General features: G+C 48.2%; 1 protein-coding gene across 1 annotated transcript in view; it reads right to left on the bottom strand.

Annotated features, from left to right (window-relative positions):
- Positions 1–9: 9 nt before the first annotated feature.
- Positions 10–19,950, bottom strand: part of cplane1 (ciliogenesis and planar polarity effector 1) — a 311,037-nt gene continuing 291,096 nt past the window's right edge. Inside the window, exons 47-52 of the mRNA XM_072257500.1 lie at positions 12,544–12,697; positions 9,814–9,872; positions 8,983–9,159; positions 2,302–2,417; positions 1,671–1,795; positions 10–1,255 (exon numbers count right to left, since the gene is read on the bottom strand). Coding sequence (XP_072113601.1) covers positions 1,118–1,255; positions 1,671–1,795; positions 2,302–2,417; positions 8,983–9,159; positions 9,814–9,872; positions 12,544–12,697 — 769 coding nt within the window. The 3' untranslated portion in view covers positions 10–1,117. The remainder of the gene's footprint in view (positions 1,256–1,670; positions 1,796–2,301; positions 2,418–8,982; positions 9,160–9,813; positions 9,873–12,543; positions 12,698–19,950) is intronic.

The raw sequence follows: 19,950 nt of genomic DNA, 5'->3' as shown, positions 1-19,950 counted from the left end.
TATGTTGCAAGACTTTATTGGGGGATTGTAAAATAGTACAAAATCTACAAATAAATATTCCCCAGTTTGCAGTCCTTCCAATAACAGAAAGTTGGCTCACAAATAGTTGTTCTCACCGCTGCATATGGACTATTCCAAGTGTTCCGCTTTTCCTGGGACAGTGGACCACAGCTGATCCAAAGGTACAAAATGCTCGCTCATGTTTAGAGTACGGTTTACTCAGAGTGAGGGTCGTTTAATGCGTAGCCGAAGTCACAAGAGTCACACGCAATGCAGTTGTACATTACTGAGAGGGTTAAGTTTGTCTTTGCAGGTTTACCATGGGTGCTGTACAGTGGGGTTGGGGAAAATAAGGAGGGGTTACAATGTTGATTTACGTAGGGGTTTGGAGAACTTACTGTGTGTTTTTGGAATGTAATGTGGGATTCTGGTGGACTTGGGGAGGGATCTGCAATGTCCGGTGTCTGTAGTGTAAGGTGCGTTTTGGAGGTGTACAGTGAGTCTGTGGTGTGAGGTGCGTTTCGGAGGTGCACAGTGAGTCTGTGGTGTGAGGTGTGTTTGTAAGTGAGGTAAGTGTACAGTGTGCCAGGGTAAGGGAGTTGATGCAGAGATGTGGGGAGTGAGTTAGAGCAGAATGCCATGGATTTAGAAAAGTTACAGTGGGTTTCTGAGTTTTGAGGGCCGATGGTGGGAATGGAGAGTGATGGTGTGTTCTATGGTCTATTGTGCTGAGGAAGAGTGCAGGAGTATAGAGTGAATTCAGTGTACAGCAATCTATTGGTGTGCGTGGCAGGGTGTCAGATGGACAACAGGGAGCTCTGTGGGTGTAAAGTGGATTCAAATAGGTTATGGAAGCCTTGCACAGTGTGGGGGGTAAACGATGTGTGGGGGCAGTGTGGACGTGTACAGCAAGTTCCCAGTGTGTACAGGGGGATGTGTAGATTAAGCTCTGGGTGTGTACAGGGGAGGAGGAGGTTGTACAGCGAGCTCCGGGTGTGTACAGGGGAGGAGGAGGTTGTACAGCGAGCTCCGGGTGTGTACAGGGGAGGAGGAGGTTGTACAGCGAGCTCCGGGTGTGTACAGGGGAGGAGGAGGTTGTACAGCGAGCTCCCAGGCTTCACAGCTCTCCCATACCACCCACCATGTTGTTAACGACGTTCCAGTCCAGGTTACACAGGATGGTGTCGGTGGTGTCAGACTGAACTTCACACAGGTCCGGCTCTGCCCCAGGCGCCCTCTCTTCCTCGTCACCTTCCTGGGGGCACAAAGCATAGAAAGAGCCCAGCTCAGCTGCGTCATAAGCCCTCACTGACTGACCGACACCGCCCCCCCCCCGCCCACCACACACAGTCACAGTTAGACCAACTGGTCCATCCTGACAGAGTCCTACCTAAACTGTTTCCATTTCCCCACGTTTGACCCATATCCCTCTGAACCTTTCCAATCCGTTTCCCTGTCAAAGTACTTTTTAACTGTTAATGTATCTGCCTCAACCACTCCTTTTGGCAGCCCAAACCATCCCTCCCCACCACACTGACTGTCCCACCCGCATCCCACCCCACTACTATACCAGACGTCCCACGATCCCACTCCTCACCCTGATTTCTGACACTCCCCTCCCGTGAGCACACCCTGCTCCCCCCGCTCCCCACCCCCACCCGGGCAGTTACCTGTAGGAAGGGGTGAGTCTCCTGTTCCAGGATATCCCGGATATATTCCGGGGGGCTCCACGGTGACAGCGAGTCGGAGTCACTCTGATCCTCGGCAGGAAGGTGGTCTTGGAGCGTGGGGCCGTCTGGGGGAAGCAGGCAGACGGGTCAGTCACACTGACACTGGCCAGTGATCCACCATGCCCCACACTGCTGAACCCACCCCCACGGACCCGGTGTCGGGATCTGTTCCATCAGGATGCACCAGTCAGTGACACCCAGAGCTCAGCCACGATGAGGGGAGGGGAGGGACGTGATGGAGCCGAGCAGCACGGGTCTGTCCTCACCCAGTGCAGTCCTGAGGCTCCAACAGCAGCACAGGGCACAGGGCAGGGGGAGTGCAGTGTCAGAGAGACAGGAGGTGGTAGAGGTGGGGTGAAAGTGAGGGGTGAGATCTGGGAGGGAGAGGGTCCGGGCTGTTGTACCCTCAACAGAGCCCACTCTGAGGACGCAGCCTCGGCCATGGCCCCAACCCCAACCCCAACCCCAGACAGAACCCCTAGCACCTCCAGTGTCACTCGCTCACCCCTGGGGTACAGAATCATTAAACATAACACCCATTGGTACAGGGGGAAGATGACCACGTGCTCACCCGGTTGGTGCCCCCGTCCTGGTGAGGAGACTGGACAAGCCCGTCCCATGGAGAAGGTGCTCGAGAGGCTGCGACGTGTTCCAGAGGCCGACATACTGCGGGAGGCAGCACCCCTCCTGCAATGGAATGGAGGATGAGAGTGTGGGACACGTACGTGCGCGTGCGCGCACACACACACACACACACACACACATCACATGTGGGCACGTGTACACGTACAGCTATATGAATACATGTACAATGCACATGTGTAACAGTGCACGTGAATGCACACACCCTGCACATGAATACATGCAGTGTACTTGCACAGTGCACACGAATACAGATAGTGCACATGCAGACATGCGTACACACAGAGTGCACATCTAGACATGTGTACACACAGTGAACATGTAGACACACACACAATGTACATGCAGACACACACACAATCTCTCCCTATCCCAGTGCCTCCCGCTTCAAAACATCCACCATTGTTCCTGTACCTAAAAAGACCAAGGTAATATATCTGAACGACTGGCATCCTTGTCGTATTCACCTCAATGATAAACACATGCTTTCAAAGGCTGGTCAAGGACTACATTTGCAGCATGCTACCACTCAAAATGGATGCCCTACAATTCGCCTACCGACACAACCAGTCGACAGATAACACAATAGCCACAGCTCTACACACCGTCCTTACACATCTGGAAAAGAGGGATGCTTATGTAAGAATTCTGTTCTTGGACAACAGTTCAGCATTCAACATCATAATTCTCTCCAGACTCGACAAGAAGCTCAGAGACCTCAGCCTTGACCCTGCCTTGTGCCCCTGGATCCTGGACTTCCTGTCAGATCGCCAGGTGGTGGTAAGAGTGGGCTCCCTCATCTCTGACCCTCTGACCCTCAACACAGGAGCCCCTCAGGGCTGTGTACTAAGCGCCCCCCCTTTACTCTCTGTATACCCATGTCTGTGTCACTGCCCACAGCTCCAATTTGCTAATTAAATTTGCTGATGATACTACATTGATTGGCCTAATCTCAAATAATAATGAGGCAGCCTACAGAGAAGAAGTCATCACCCTGACACAGTGGTGTCAAGAAAACAACCTCTCCCTCAGTGTCACAAAGACAAAGGAGCTGGTTGTGGATTACAGGAGGAATGGAGACAGGCTCACCCCTTTTGACATCAATGGATCTGGGGTTGAGAGGGTGAACAGCTTTAAGTTCCTCGGCATAAACATCGCCGAGGGTCTCATATGGTTTGTACATAGCGGCCGTGTAGTGAAAAAAGCACCACAGCACCTCTTTCACCTCAGACGGTTGAAGAAGTTTGGCATGAGTCCCTAGATCGTAAGGATTTTCTACCAGGGCACAATTGAGAGCATCCTGACTGGCTGCATCACTGCCTGGTATGGGAACAGTGCCTCCCTCAATCGCAGGACTCTGCAGAGAATGGTGCGGACAGCCCAGCGCATCAGTAGATGTGAACTTCCCATTATTCAGGACATTTACAAAGACAGGTGTGAAAAAAGGGCCCGAAGGATCACTGGGGACCTGAGTCACCCCAACCACAAACTGTTCCAGCTGCTGCCATCCGGGAAACGGTACCGCAGTATTAAAGCCAGGACCAACAGGCTCCGGGACAGCTTCTTCCACCAGGCCATCAGACTGATTAATTCACACTGATACAACTGTATTTCTATGTTGTATCGACTGTTCTGTTGCACATACTATTTATTACAAATTACTATAAATTGCACATTGCACATTTAAATGGAGACAACGTAAAGATTTTTACTCCTCATATATGTGAAGGATGTAAGTAATAAAGTCAATTCAATTCAATTTAACATGAATACACACACACACAGTGTACATGCAGACATGTGCAGACACAAACAGAAAGACAAGGGGAGCAAGGTCTTGAGGAGAGGAATTGTAAATTGTAAGTTCAGTCAAAACAAAAGTGAGCATGCGTAAGGTTTAGGATACTGAGATTGGACAGGGCCTATGAGGAATCTAAAGCAGTGGTCCCCAACTACCGGGCCGCGGACCAGTACCGGGCCGCAAATCATGTGCTACCGGGCCGGGAGGAAACGATATGAGTCAGCTGCACCTTTCCTCATTCCCTGTCGCGCACTGTTGAACTTGAACATAGGGTTGCTAACTGTCCCGTATTAGCCGGGACATCCCGTATATTGGGCTAAATTGGTTTGTCCCATACGGGACCGCCCTCGTCCTGTATTTCCCCCGCTAAGGTAGAGCATTCCTATGAAACCTTTCGTGCCAAAATGGCGTAAAGTGAAGAAGCAATTACCATTCATTTACATGCGAAAAATTTTTGAGCGTTCCCAGACCCAAAAAATAACTTACCAAATCATACCAAATTACACATAAAACCTAGAGTAGCACTAACATATAGTAAAAGCAGGAATGATATGATAAATACACAGCCTATATAAAGTAGCAATAATGTATGTGCAGTATAGTCGGGAAGATGAAGGCAAAACTGATTTGTGGGGGAAAAATCGGCACATACGCACATGCGCACACAGGTGCCCGCGCAAGGCTTCATGGTCATGGTAGTCTTTCCTGGGGTAAAGTGTCCCGGGATTTGACTGCTACTTTTGCCCCTTATTTGGGAGTGAGAAAGTTGGCAACCCTAACTGTAAAAGACATGTTGAAGTGAGTTTAACCCTACTTGAACAACCGCGCCCCCCCCGGTCGGCCGGTCCACAAGAGTATTGCCAATATTAAACTGGTCCACAGTGCAAAAAGGTTGGGGACCCCTGATCTAAAGGAAGCAGGAGAGAACTTGAACGGGGAATTGAGCACCACAGGGGCCAGGAACTGTTCTTGGGGAGTGGGATTAAGGAGAATCACACGAGATTTTATACATAGTGCGAGTGTAGGACCTCTAAAAGAGAAAGGAGGAAGTGGGAGGTATTCAACAAGTACTTCATATTGATATTCAGCATGGAGAAGGCCATGGCAGCAAGATCAGGAAAGGTGTGGTAATATTCTGGGGCATGTCGTTATTTAGGAGATGTTGTGTCTCTTCAAAGTTCATGATTCCAGATTATTTAATGTCATTTCTTGTACACAAGTGTAAAGGAAAACAAAAGAACTGTTACAACACAATCATTTAAAAAACACAATAAATATTAATACATAAGATAGCTTATATACATTGATTGATTGTATGTCCGTAAAGTGACACTAGTCACAGGAGTGTCTGTACAGAAGGTGACTGACAGGAAATGATAAAGTAGTGGTGGTTGGGGGTGTGGAGGCGTGGGTTAGTGCAGGGGTCCCCAACCTTTTTTGCACCGCAGACAGGTTTAATATTGACAATACTCTTGTGGACCGGCCGACCGGGGTGTGGGTGTTCAAGTAGGGTTAAGCTCACCTCACCATGTCTTTTACAGTTAGGGTTGCCAACTTTCTCACTCCCAGATAAGGGACAAAAGTAGCAGTCAAATACGGGACAACTGTGTTTACCCCGAGAAAGACTACCATGACCATGAAGCATTGCGCGGGCACCGGTGCGCGCATGTGTGTACCTGCCGATTTTTTCCCCACAAATCAATTTTGGCTTCATCTTCCCCACTACACTGTACATACATTATTTCTACTTGATATAGGTTGTGTATTTATCATATCATTCCTGCTTTTACTATATGTTAGAGTTATTTTAGGTTTTATGTGTAATTTGGTATGATATGGTAGGTTACTTTTTGGGCCTGGGAATGCTCAAAAATTTTTCCCATATAAATGAATGGTAATTGCTTCTTCACTTTACGCCATTTTGGCACGAAAGATTTCATAGGAATGCTCTACCTTAGCAAGGGAAATACAGGACAAGGGCGGTCCCGTATGGGACAAACCAATTTAGCCCAATATACGGGATGTCCCGGCAAATACGGGACAGTGGGCAACCCTATGTTCAAGTTCAACAGTGCGTGACAGGGAATGAGGAAAGGTGCAGCTGACTCATATTGTTTCCTCGCTGCCCGGTGGTTGGGGACCACTGGGTTAGCGGACGGAGGTGTTGATCAGCCTTACTGCTTGGGGAAGTAACTGCTTTTGAGTCTGGTGGTCTTGGTGTGGATGCCACGTAGCCTCCTCCCTGATGGAAGTGGGACAAACAGTCCATGAACAGGGTGTGTGAGACCTCTCATGTTACTGGCCCCTCTTCAGCACTTTTCTGTATATGTGTCCTCGATGCTGATGATGCACTGGGCAGTCTTGACTATCCAGTGCAGAGCCTTCCTGCGAGCAGCAGTGCATTTCCCGTATCAAGCAGTAAATCAGCTTTTTGGGATGCTCTCTACTGCACACTGCAGAAGAATGTGAGTGTAGATGTGTACAGAGCATCATCCTCAGAAATAAAAGGAGTTGGTGAGCTTTCCTGATTGTATATAACCTTTCCAAGTCAGTTAAAGAGGATGAGCCCTGGGTGGGCCTGAGAGGATTTATCCCAGGATGAAAGAGGAGATGCTGTGGCCTTGGCTGAGCTCTTTGTATTCTTTTTATTCACGGGTGAAGTACCGGAAGACCAGGGAATAGCTGATGTTTGTTTAAGGAGGAATAATGAGAGTAGGAGAGTGGATATTGTCTGCATGGACTTTACTAAAGCATTTGACAAGGTCAGAACAGCCTGCCCAGCCAAGAGAGCGGGTAGTGTTGGTAGGCTGTTCTGTGATAAATGGTATCAGATTGGTCAGATAGTTTATTGTCGTAGACAGCAGGGTGAAATGAAATCCCTTGCTCGCATGAGTCTCACGCAGTCAGTGATTATAATAAGTTCCACGGGGATCAGTGCTGAGACCTCTGTTGTTTGTGATTGGTATTAATGACCTTCGTTAAGTTTGCAGATGTATAGAGAGTGAGGAAGGCTGTCAAAGGATACAGAGGAGGTAAAGTCACGGAGCAATAAAGGCCATTTAGCCCAACCAGTCCATGCTGACCATGGTGCCCACCTAGCTAGTCCCAATTTCCTGCATTTGACTGACCCATAACCCTCCAAGATCCCCCCCCCCCACATGTACCAGCTCCAGTGCTTCCAAAATGTACCTGTATCAACCACTTCCTTTGGCAGCTCATTCCATATCCTCACGACTGCCGATGTCAGTGTTGCCTTCCGGTCTCCTTTAAATCTTTTTCCTCTCACCATAAACCTATGCCCACTAGATTTGGTCTCCCCCAGCCTGGGGAAATGACTGTCAATGCCCACTGGGTTTGGTCTCCCCACCCTGGGGAAATGACAGTCACTGCCCACTGGGTTTGTTCTCCCCCACCCCGGGGAAATGACAGTCACTGCCCACTGGGTTTGTTCTCCCCCACCCTGGGGAAATGACAGTCACTGCCCACTGGGTTTGGACTCCCCTACCCTGGGGAAATGACTGTCACTGACCCTAGATTTGTTCTCCCCCACCTGGGGAAATGACCATCACTGCCCACTGGTCTTGGTCTCCCCTACCCTGGGGAAATGACTGTCACTGCCCCTAGATTTGGTCTCCCCCACCCCGGGGAAATGACTGCCACTGCCCACTGGGTTTGGACTCCCCTACCCTGGGGAAATGACCGTCACTGCCCACTGGGTTTGGTCTCCCCTTCCCGGGGAAATGACTGTCACTATCCACCTTCTCCAAGCCACTCATTATTTAAACATTTCTATATTTCGCCCTTAATTCTCCTTCTTTCCAGGGACCTATTTTGGCCAACTACTCCACGTAACTCAAGCCCTCCTGTCCTGGTATGTTCTTAAACACCTTCTCTGCATCCTTTTCCATTTAACCTCTTTTCTGTAATAGGGTGTCCAAAACCATACAGAGTATTCTAAGGAGCCATGTCGGCACCATAGGTGAGGCAACCCTTGTGGGCTGCCTCCAGCACATCCTCGGTCTGTGTTGGCTGTTGACACAAGTATTGCATTCCACTGTATGTTCTGATGTACATGTGACAAATAAAGCTAATCGTTATCTTCAATCTCATTTCAGGAAGTGAAATGTAAACATATAATAAGAGATAGCATCCGTACAGCACTGATATACCGAGGTGCAAATACAGAGCTGCCTAAGGTGAGAAGGAGAGATTTCAAGTTCAAGTTTAATTGTCATTCAGCCAAATGAAACAGTGTTACTCTGGAACCAATATACAAAACACAACACCAACAGTCACACACAGCACAAGGCACATACAGCACATAAAATTGTGACAGCATAAAAACACACAGTCACAAACAAATAATAATAAAAAGGGCTAAGTCCTGAATGCCCTGGCCTGGAGATTCATGGAGCATGGGATGTTGTCCTAGAGCCACGTTTCTGCAAGAACGAGCCCTCAGTAGTTCCTCATCTCACATTAATGCAGCCATGAGGCAAGACATTCTTACAAAGAGAGAGTCGGTGATTGGAATGCACTGTCAGTGGAGGTGTGGAAGCAGATACGTTTAAGAAGCACTTAGGCGGGCACATGAACAGAGATGGGGTGGAGGGGTATGCACTGTGTGTAGACCAATGGGATTAGTGTAGATAGGTATCATGATCGGCAAAGACATGGGGCAGACAGAGAGAGACACTCCCCCCACCCTCCAGACACACAGAGAAGGACAGACAGACACCCACACCCATGCTTCCTCAACATTGACCACTGGGTATGACCCCCCACCCCAACCCCATGACCATCACTTACCCCCGCACCGAGCTGCCCGATCGGCCCTGGCCCTGGTTCCGCTCAGCAGTCCTGACTGGCCCTTCAGCTCGAGCCCTGGGCTGAGCACTGAAAAGTTGAGCAGAGTCGGACAACATCTCATTCATCAGGCGCAGGGCTGCGCGGGTCCGCTGCTCATGGTTCTCTATCAGAGTGACCCTAGGGAGAGGGAAAACCCCTGAATAACGGTTGCTTATCCCTGTGACAAGGAAATGTAGAACACACAGGTGCTACTCCAGTGCACGCTGGATTGATCACACTCTGTTGTGATATGCTCCAGTTACTGGAAAACAATTCCGAAGGACAAGATGAAGTTAGAAATGCACAGCTTGACCAGGGAAAAAACCAGCACAGCTTAATTCGTGGGAGATTATTGTCGAATTTGATGAGGCCAAGAGTCAGAACAGAACAGAAGATTGTCCCTTGAGAACAGAGATGAGCTGGAATTTTTTTAGGCAGAGAGTGGTAACTCTGTGGAATTCATTGCCACAGACGGCTGTGGAGGCCCATTCATTGGTTATACTTAAACCAGAGGTTGATAGCTTCTTGATTAGTCAGGGCATCAAAGGTTACAGGGAGAAGGCAGGAGAATGAAGTTGAGCAGGATAGTAAATCAGTCGTGATGGAATTAATGGGCCAAATAGCATCATACTGCTGCTGTGCCTTATGTTCTTGAGGAACTATCTAGAACAGCAAGTGAAATACCAAAGTTCAGAAAGTGATGGACCAAGTGCTGGTATAGGATTGGAGCAGTTGGGTATTTGGTTCCTGTGTTTCCACTCAGAGTGGATACAATGCACTAGTAACACCTACCTTTTCCTCATTGCTGTTTTCTTCTGATTTTCTTTGATTTCTCTGCTGCTAAAAGTTTTCTGTAATGGGAAAACAGAAAACGTTGGCACAGTGCAATCCAGTCCACGGTAGCGCGGCGTACAGTCCATGTTAGCGCGGCAGTACGCAGTCCACCTTAGTGCAGCGGTACACAGTCCACGTTAGCACAGTGGTACACAGTCCACGTTAGCGCAGTGGTATGCAGTCCACATTAGCGTAGTGATATCCATAAGACCATAAGATATAGGAGCAGAAGTAGGCCATTCAGCCCATCGAGTCTGCTCTGCCATTCAATCATGGGCTGATCCAATTCTTCCAGTCATCCTCACTCCCCTGCTTTCATCCCCATAACCTTTGATGCCCTGGCAAATCAAGAACCGATCTATCTCTGCCTTAAATATACCCAGTGACTTGGACTCCACAAGCTGCTCGTGGCAACAAATTCCACAGATTTACGACCCTCCGACTAAAGTAATTTCTCTGTATCTCAGTTCTAAATGGACGTCCTTCAATCATGAAGTCGTGCCCTCTTGCCCTAGAATCCCCTACCATGGGAAATAACTTTGCAATATCTAATCTGTTCAGGCCTTTTAACATTTGGAATGTTTCTATGAGATCCCCCCTCATTCTCCTGAACTCCAGGGAATACAGCCCAAGAGCTGCCAGACGTTCCGCATATGGTAACCCTCTCGTTCCTGGAATCATTATTGTGAATCTTCTCTGAACCCTCTCCAATGTCAGTATATTGAGGAGGAGAAGATAGCGCCATTCCAAATGAATATCGATTATGTGTAACTAGGTGTGCACAGTCTGGATTTGATGGAGGCAGCCGTGAGAAGTGCAGAGGAACATCTGGAGTAACTTCTGAAATGCCTGCTTCGCTGCCACTGCTACTGTGCGATCGAGAATCTCCGGAGACGAAGGCCCCAAATCCTCAGCTTTGCCTATCGCCTGTTGCCAGGGTCGAAGCACTCGGCAGGGATGGTGCTCGGCGCTCGGTGTCGAAGAGGTGGTCGGACGCTCAGAGTTTTTGGACGGACTCGGAGTCAGACTGTGGTCGGATGCTTCCAGGATGCTGCATCGGCAAGTTTGCGGCGCTGGAGGTTCACTGTCTGCGTGAGATGCTGGGACTTTCAAGAGACAAGATACCGTGCCATGGTCTGTTCTTATCAAATTATGGTATTGCTTTGCACTGTTGTAACCATATGTTATAATTATGTGGTTTTTGTTAGTTTTTAAGTCGGTTTGTCATGTGTTTCCGTGATATCATTCTGGAAAAACATTGTATCATTTCTTAATGCATGTATTACTAAATGACAATAAAAGGGGACTGCATGTCCTCATAATCATCATCATAAGCCTTTCTAAAATAAGGAGCCCAAAACGGCACACAATACTCCAAGTGTGGTCTCACAAGTGACTTATAGAGCCTCAACATCACATCCCTGCTCTTGTATTCTATACCTCTAGAAATGAATGCAACATTGAATTCACCTTCTGCACCACCAACTCAACCTGGAGGTTAACCTTTAGGGTATCTTGCACAAGGATTCCCAAGTCCCTTTGCATCTCTGCATTTTGAATTCTCTCCCCATCTAAATAATAGTCTGCCCATTTATTTCTTCCACCAAAGTGCATGACCATACACTTTCCAACATTGTACTTCATTTGCCACTTCTTTGCCCATTCCCCTAAACTATCTAGGTCTCTCTGTTTCCTCAACACTACCCGCTCCTTCACCTGTATCACTGGCAAATTTAGCCACAAATCCATCAATCCCATAGTCATTGACATACATCGTAAAAAGCAGTGGCCCCAACACCAACCCTTGTGGAACTCCACTGGTAACCGGCAGCCAGCCAGAATAGGATCCCTTTATTCCCATTCTCTGTTTTCTGCCAGTCAGCCAATGCCCCACCCATGCTAGAAACTTCCCTGTAATTCCACGGGCTCTTATCTGCTAAGCAGCCTCATGTGCGGTACATTGTCAAAGGCCTTCTGAAAACCCAAGTACACCACGTCTACTGCATCTCCCTTGTCTACCCTGCTTGTAATTTCATCAAAGAATTGCAGTAGGTTTGTCAGACAGGATCTCCCTTTCAGGAAATCATGCTGGCTTTGGCCTATCTTGTCATGTGCCTCCAGGTACTCTGTAATCTCATCCCTAACAATCGATTCCAACAACTTCCCAACCACTGACGTCAGGCTAACAGATCTATAGTTTCCATCAGAGAAACTGAGGGTGCATTCCATTAGGTCCAGAAGATTTATCCACCTCAGGCCATTATGTTTCCTGAGCACCGTCTCAGTTGTAATTTTCATTGCACATACTTTGCTTTCCTGACACTCTTGAATGTCCGGTATACTGCAGATGTCTTCACGCAAAATACACATTCAGTTCCTCTGCCATCTCTGCGTCTCTCATTACAATGGTCTTCCAGATATAGGACCATTTTCTATTGATCCTATATCTACCCTCAACTCTCTTTTACCCTTTATATACTTAAAAAAGCTTTTAGTATCTTCTTTGATATTAGTCACCAGCTTCCTTTCATAATTCATCTTTTCCTTCCTAATGACCTTCTTAGTTTCCTTCTGCAAGTTTTTAAAAGCTCCCCAATCCTCTATCTTCCCACTAGGTTTGGCTTCCTTGTATGCCCTCTCTTTTGCTTTTACTTTGGCTCTGAGCAGGACAGAACATTAGTCCCTCACCCTCTTATCCTTCGTAACGTAAGGTCTTCGTTCCCTTTCCCTCAGTTCATTCCGATTCCCCAGATAAGCTTCAAGTCTCTGCCGCCTCTTGCGTATCATCCACTCCTGGATCTCCTTCCGTTCCTGTTCACTTCTCTTTGGAACCTTGGAACATCTGCAGGGACACATCCAAACAAAGAGGTATCAGTGCACCATGATATTCAGAAAAGGCTGAAGCTACAGAGTGAAACTCTCTCTACACCGTCCCATCACACACTCCCAGGGTCAGACAGAGTGAAACTCTCTCTACACCGTCCCATCACACACTCCCAGGGTCAGACAGAGTGAAACTCCCTCTACACCGTCCCATCACACACTTCCAGGGTCAGACACAGAGTGAAACTCCCTCTACACTGTCCCATCTCACTCCCAGGGTCAGACACAGAGTGAAACTCCCTCCACACTGTCCCATCTCACTCCCAGGGTCAGACACAGAGTGAAACTCCCTCTACACCGTTCCATCACACACTCCCAGGGTCAGACACAGAGTGAAGCTCCCTCTACACTGTCCCATCACACACTCCCAGGGTCAGATACAGAGTGAAGTTCCCTCGACACCGTCCCATCACACACTCTCGGGGTCAGACACAGAGTGAAGCTCCCTCTACACCGTCCCATCATACACTTTCAGGGTCAGACACAGAGTGAAACTCCCACTACACTGTCCCATCTCACACTCCCGGGGTCAGACACAGAGTGAAGCTCCCTTTACACTGTCCCATCACACACTCCAGGGGTCAGACACAGAGTGAAGCTCCCTCTACACTGTCCCATCACACACTCCCAGGGTCAGATACAGAGTGAAGTTCCCTCGACACCGTCCCATCACACACTCTCGGGGTTAGACACAGAGTGAATCTCCCTCTACACCGTCCCATCACACACTTTCAGGGTCAGACACAGAGTGAAACTCCCACTACACTGTCCTATCAAACACTCTCGGGGTCAGACACAGAGTTAAGCTCCCTCTACACTGTCCCATCACACACTCCAGAACAACCCACTAAACGAGTAACATGCAGAGACCCATCCAAGGTGTTCTGTTGCAAACATCAGGACTGGCGGAAGAGTGTTAAGGGGGAGGGGGTGGTGGTGTAATGTTAAGCCCTGTACAGCCCTCTTCCCAATGCCTGCCCTGGTGAAACAGGTTTTTCAGACACCCAGAAATGCTCATCGGATGTGAAATGCCTGGGGAGCTGCCCAACTCTAAAGAAGCCGGAATTACACAGACTGCAATACAAGTCTGAAAAATCCAACCATCTTGTCCTGTCTCAGAGTGCACATAGACACAGATCTGTACTGACAGAGACAGCCACACAGTCACATACATGCACAGCCTCTCATGTGAGATGTGGCAGTCTTAGGGGAACACCCCTCTCCCACAGAGTCACATCTGCCGGAAGTGCATATGGCTGGGCGATCTGGAAGACCGTGTAAGGAATCTGGAGCAGCAGCTGGATGACCTTCGACTCATAAGGGAGAATGAGGCAGTCATAGATGAGAGCTACAGGGAGGGAGTCACACCTAGGCTGTTGGAAGCAGGTCGCTGGGTGACAGTCAGAGGTGGGAAAGCGAAGGTGAGCAGACAGGTAGTGCAGGGAGCACCCCTGTAGCCATTCCCCTGAAGAATAGGTTTACCGTCCTGGATACTGTTGACGGGGACGACTGACCAGGTGTGAGTCACTGTGGCAGGGCCTCCGGCACTGAGTTTGACCCAGTGGTGCAGAAGGGTGGGACGGAGAAGAGGAGAACTGTCGTCATTGGGGACTCGATAGTCAGGGGAGCAGACAGGAGATTTTGTGGACGTGAGAAGGACACCCGCATGGTGTATTGCCTCCCGGGTGCCAGGGTCGGGGATGTCTCTGACCGGGTGCACGACATCCTGGTACGAGAGGGAAAGCAACCAGAAGTCGTGATACATGTTGGGACCAACGACATAGGCAGGAAGAGGGATGAGGTCCTGAAGTGTGAGTTTTGGGAACCAGGCAGAAAGCTGAAGAACAGGACCTCAAGGGTGGCGTTCTCAGGATTGCTGCCAGTGCTACGTGACAGAGATGGTAAGAATTGGAGGAGATGACAGTTGAATGCTTGGCTGAGGAGTTGGTGCAGGGAGCAGGGTTTTAGATTTTTAGATCATTGGGATCTCTTCTGGGGAAGGTGGGACCTGTACAGATTGGATGGGTTGCACCTGAACTCGAGGGGGAGCAATATCCTTGCAGGTAGGTTTGCTAGCATGGTTCGGGAGGGTTTAAACTAAGTTGCAAGGGGGATGGGACCCAGAGCGATAGAGCAGTGAAAGAAGTGCATGGAGTAAAGCCAGGTCTAACATACAGAGAGGCTTTGAGGAAAGAGAAGCAGAATAAAGGGTGTAAAGACAGTAAGGTAGAAGGGCTGAAATGTGTGTACCTCAATGCAAGAAGCATCAGGAACAAAGGTGATGAACTGAGAGCTTGGATACATACATGGAATTATGATGTAGTGGCCATTACAGAGACTTGGCTGGCACCAGGGCAGGAATGGATTCTCAATATTCCTGATTTCAGTGCTTTAAAGGGGATGGGGGAGGGGTGGGGAAGGGGAGGAGGGGTGGCATTACTGGTCAGGGATACTATTACAGCTACAGAAAGGGTGGGTAATGTAGCAGGATCCTCTTTTGAGTCAGTATGGGTGGAAGTCAGGAACAGGAAGGGAGCAGTTACTCTATTGGGGCTATTCTACAGGCCCCCTGGTAGCAGCAGAGATACCGAGGAGCAGATTGGGAGGCAGATTTTGGAAAGGTGCAAAAATAACAGGGTTGTTATCATGGGTGACTTTAACTTCCCTGATATTGATTGGCACCTGATTAGTTCCAAGGGTTCAGACAGGGCAGAGTTTGTTAAGTGTGTCCAGGACGGATTCCTGTCACAGTATGTTGACAGGCTAACTTTTACTTTTACTTTCTAGTTTATTGTTGCCAAACAATTGATACTAGAACGTACAATCATCACAGCGATATTTGATTCTGCGCTTCCCGCTCCCTGGTTTACCAATACTAAATATTAAAAATATTAAAAATAGTTAAAATTAGTAGATATTAAAAATTTAAATTATAAATCATAAATAGAAAGCAGAAAAATGGAAAGTAAGGTAGTGCAAAAAAAATCCGAGAGGCAGGTCCGGATATTTGGAGGGTACGGCCCAGATCCGGGTCAGGATCCGTTCAGCAATCTTATCAGAGTTGGAAAGAAGCTGTTCCCAAATCTGGCTGTACGAGTCTTCAAGCTCCTGAGCCTTCTCCCGGAGGGAAGAGGGACGAAAAGTGTGTTGGCTGGGTGGGTCGTGTCCTTGATTATCCTGGCAGCACTGCTCCGACAGCGTGCGGTGTAAAGTGAGTCCACGGTTGGAAGATTGGTTTGTGTGATGTGCTGCGCCGTGTTCACGATCTTCTGCAGCTTCTTCTGGTCTTGGACAGGACAACTTCCATACCAGGTTGTGATGCACCCTAGAAGAATGCTTTCTAAAGTGCATCTATAAAAATTAGTGAGGGTTTTAGGGGACAGGCCAAATTTCTTTAGTTTTCTCAGGAAATAAAGGCGCTGGTGGGCCTTCTTGGCAGTGAACTCTGCTTGGTTGGACCAAGTCAGGTCACTTGTGATATTGACCCCGAGGAACTTAAAGCTTTTGACCTGTTCCACTTGCGCACCACTGATGTAAATTGGGTCGTGCGGTCTGCTACTCCTCCTGAAGTCAACAACCAATTCCTTCGTCTTGCTGACGTTGAGGGATAGGTTATTGTCTTCGCACCATGTCACCAGGTTCTTAATTTCCTCTCTGTACTCAAACTCATCATTACCTGAGATACGGCCTACAATTTTTGTGTCATCAGCAAACTTATATATTGAGTTTGATGGAAACTTGGCTACACAATCATGGGTGTACAGTGAGTACAGCAGGGGGCTGAGTACACAGCCTTGTGGGGCATCGGTGCTCGGAGTGATTGTAGAGGAGAGCTTGTCCCCTATTGTTACAGCCTGGGTCCTGTCTGTGAGGAAGTTGAAGATCCAGTTGCAGATCTGAGTCCTAAGGCCCAGGTTCCGGAGCTTAGGAATCAGTTTATTTGGAATGATGGTATTAAAGACAGAGCTGTAGTCAATGAAAAGGAGCCTTACGTATGCGTCTTTATTCTCCAGGTGTTCTAAGGAGGAATGTAGGGCCAGAGAGATGGCATCTGCCGTTGACCTGTTGCTCTGGTAGGCCAATTGCAAAGCGTCAAGGTTGTCCGGCAGGCTGTGGTTGATGTGTGCCATAACCAATCTCTCGAAGCACTTCATAGCAATTGATGTCAGAGCCACAGGTCGATAGTCATTCAGGCATGCCACCTTGCCCTTCTTTGGCACTGGGATTATCATTGCCTTCTTAAAACACGAGGGGATCTTAGACTGAAGCAAGGACCAGTTGAAGATGTCAGCAAACACTCCAGCTAGCTCGCTTGCACAGGCTCGGAGAACCCATCCCGGGACCCAATCTGGGCCCGTCGCCTTCCTTGGATTTATCTTCAGGAAGGCCCTTCTAAGGTCCTCCTTGGTGACGATGAATCTTGATGCCACCAGGTCCGGTTCATCCGGAGGGAACTGGACGCTCCTCTTCTGTTCGAATCTTGCGTAGAATACGTTAAGTTCATCAGGAAGAGAGGCGCTACAGTTATTGATATTCCCAGCCTTTTCTTTGCGCCCAGTGATCTCGCTTAGACCCTGCCATAGTCTACTGGCATCCCTCTGGTTAGCCTGGGCTTCCAACTTGGCTCGATATTGCCTCTTGGTGCCCTTAATGGCTTTCCAACTGGGGGAATGCCATACTAGATCTAGTATTAGGTAACGAACCGGGTCAGGTCACAGATCTCTCAGTGGGTGAGCATCTGGGGGACAGTGACCACCGCTCCCTAGCCTTCAGCATTATCATGGAAAAGGATAGAATCAGAGAGGACAGGAAAATTTTTAATTGGGGAAGGGCAAATTATGAGGCTATAAAGCTAGAACTTGCGGGTGTGAATTGGGATGACGTTTTTGCAGGGAAATGTACTATGGACATGTGGTCAATGTTTAGGGATTTCTTGCAGGATGTAAGGGATAAATTTGTCCCGGTGAGGAAGATAAAGAATGGTAGGGTGAAGGAACCATGGGTGACAAGTGAGGTGGAAAATCTAGTCAGGTGGAAGAAGGCAGCATACATGAGGTTTAGGAAGCAAGGATCAGATGGGTCTATTGAGGAATATAGGGAAGCAAGGAGCTTAAGAAAGGGCTGAGAAGAGCAAGAAGGGGGCATGAGAAGGCCTTGGCGAGTAGGGTAAAGGAAAACCCCAAGGCATTCTTCAATTATGTGAACAACAAAAGAATGACAGGAGTGAAGGTGGGACCGATTAGAGATAAAGGTGGGAAGATGTGCTTGGAGGCTGTGGAGGTGAGCGAAGTCCTCAATGAATACTTCTCTTCGGTATTCACCAATGAGAGGGAATTTGATGACGGTGAGGACAATATGAGTGAGGTTGATGTTCTGGAGCATGTTGATATTAAGGGAGAGGAGATGTTGGAGTTGTTAAAATACATTAGGACGGATAAGTCCCCAGGGCCTGACGTAATATTCCCCAGGCTGCTCCACGAGGCGAGGGAAGAGATTGCTGAGCCTCTGGCTAGGATCTTTATGCCCACATGGTCCACTGGAATGGTACCGGAGGACTGGAGGGGGGTGAATGTTTTCCCCTTGTTCAAAAAAGGTATTAGAGATAGTCTGGGTTATTATAGACCAGTGAGCCTTATGTCTGTGGTGGGAAAGCTGTTGGAAAGGATTCTTAAGAGATAAGATCTATGGGCATTTAGAGAATCATGGTCTGATCAGGGATAGTCAGCATGGCTTTGTGAAGGGCAGATCGTGTCTAACAAGCCTGATAGAGTTCTTTGAGGAGGTGACCAGGCATATAGATGAGGGTAGTGCAGTGGATGTGATCTATATGGATTTTAGTAAGGCATTTGACAAGGTTCCACATGGTAGGCTTATTCAGAAAGTCAGAAGGCATGGGATCCAGGGAAGTTTGGCCAGGCGGATTCAGAATTGGCTTGCCTGCAGAAGGCAGAGGGCATGGTGGAGGGAGTACATTCAGATTGGAGGATTGTGACTAGTGGTGTCCCACAAGGATCTGTTCTGGGACCTCTACTTTTCGTGATTTTTATTAACGACCTGGATGTGGGGGTAGAAGGGTGGGTTGGCAAGTTTGCAGACGACACAAAGATTGGTGGTGTTGTAGATAGTGTAGAGCATTGTCAAAGATTGCAGAGAGATATTGATAGGATGCAGAAGTGGGCTGAGAAGTGGCAGATGGAGTTCAACCTGGAGAAGTGTGAGGTGGTACACTTTGGAAGGACAAACTCCAAGGCAGAGTACAAAGTAAATGGCAGGATACTTGGTAGTGTGGAGGAGCAGAGGGATCTCGGGGTACATGTCCACAGATCCCTGAAAGTTGCCTCACAGGTGGATAGGGTAGTTAAGAAAGCTTATGGGGTGTTAGCTTTCATAAGTCGAGGGATAGAGTTTAAGAGTCGTGATGTAATGATGCAGCTCTATAAAACTCTGGTTAGGCCACACTTGGAGTACTGTGTCCAGTTCTGGTCACCTCACTATAGGAAGGATGTGGAAGCATTGGAAAGGGTACAGAGGAAATTTACCAGGATGCTGCCTGGTTTAGAAAGTATGCATTATGATCAGAGATTAAGGGAGCTAGGGCTTTACTCTTTGGAGAGAAGGAGGATGAGAGGAGACATGATAGAGGTGTACAAGATAATAAGAGGAATAGATAGAGTGGATAGCCAGCGCCTCTTCCCCAGGGCACCACTGCTCAATACAAGAGGACATGGCTTTAAGGTAAGGGGTGGGAAGTTCAAGGGGGATATTAGAGGAAGGTTTTTTACTCAGAGAGTGGTTGGTGCGTGGAATGCACTGCCTGAGTCAGTGGTGGAGGCAGATACACTAGTGAAGTTTAAGAGAATACTAGACAGGTATATGGAGGAATTTAATTTGGGGGCTTATATGGGAGGCAGGGTTTGAGGGTTGGCACAACATTGTGGGCCGAAGGGCATGTAATGTGCTGTACTCTTCTGTGTTCTATGACACACACACATACAGGCAGACATACATACACATACATAAATACATAGAGACTGACAGACAGACACATAGAAACACAGAAAACCTACAGCACAATTCAGGCTCTTTGGCCCATAAAGCTGTGCTGAACATGTCCCTACCCTAGAGCTACCTCAGCTTAACCTAGCCCTCTATTTTCCTAAGCTCCATGTACCTGTCCAGGAGTCTCTTAAAAGACCCTATCATTTCCGCCTC

Source organism: Mobula birostris, chromosome 5 (assembly GCF_030028105.1).
Source record: "Mobula birostris isolate sMobBir1 chromosome 5, sMobBir1.hap1, whole genome shotgun sequence".
Lineage (NCBI taxonomy): Eukaryota > Metazoa > Chordata > Chondrichthyes > Myliobatiformes > Myliobatidae > Mobula > Mobula birostris.
The sequence above is the reverse complement of the archived record's forward strand: the minus strand, read 5'-3'. Positions and strand labels throughout refer to the sequence as shown.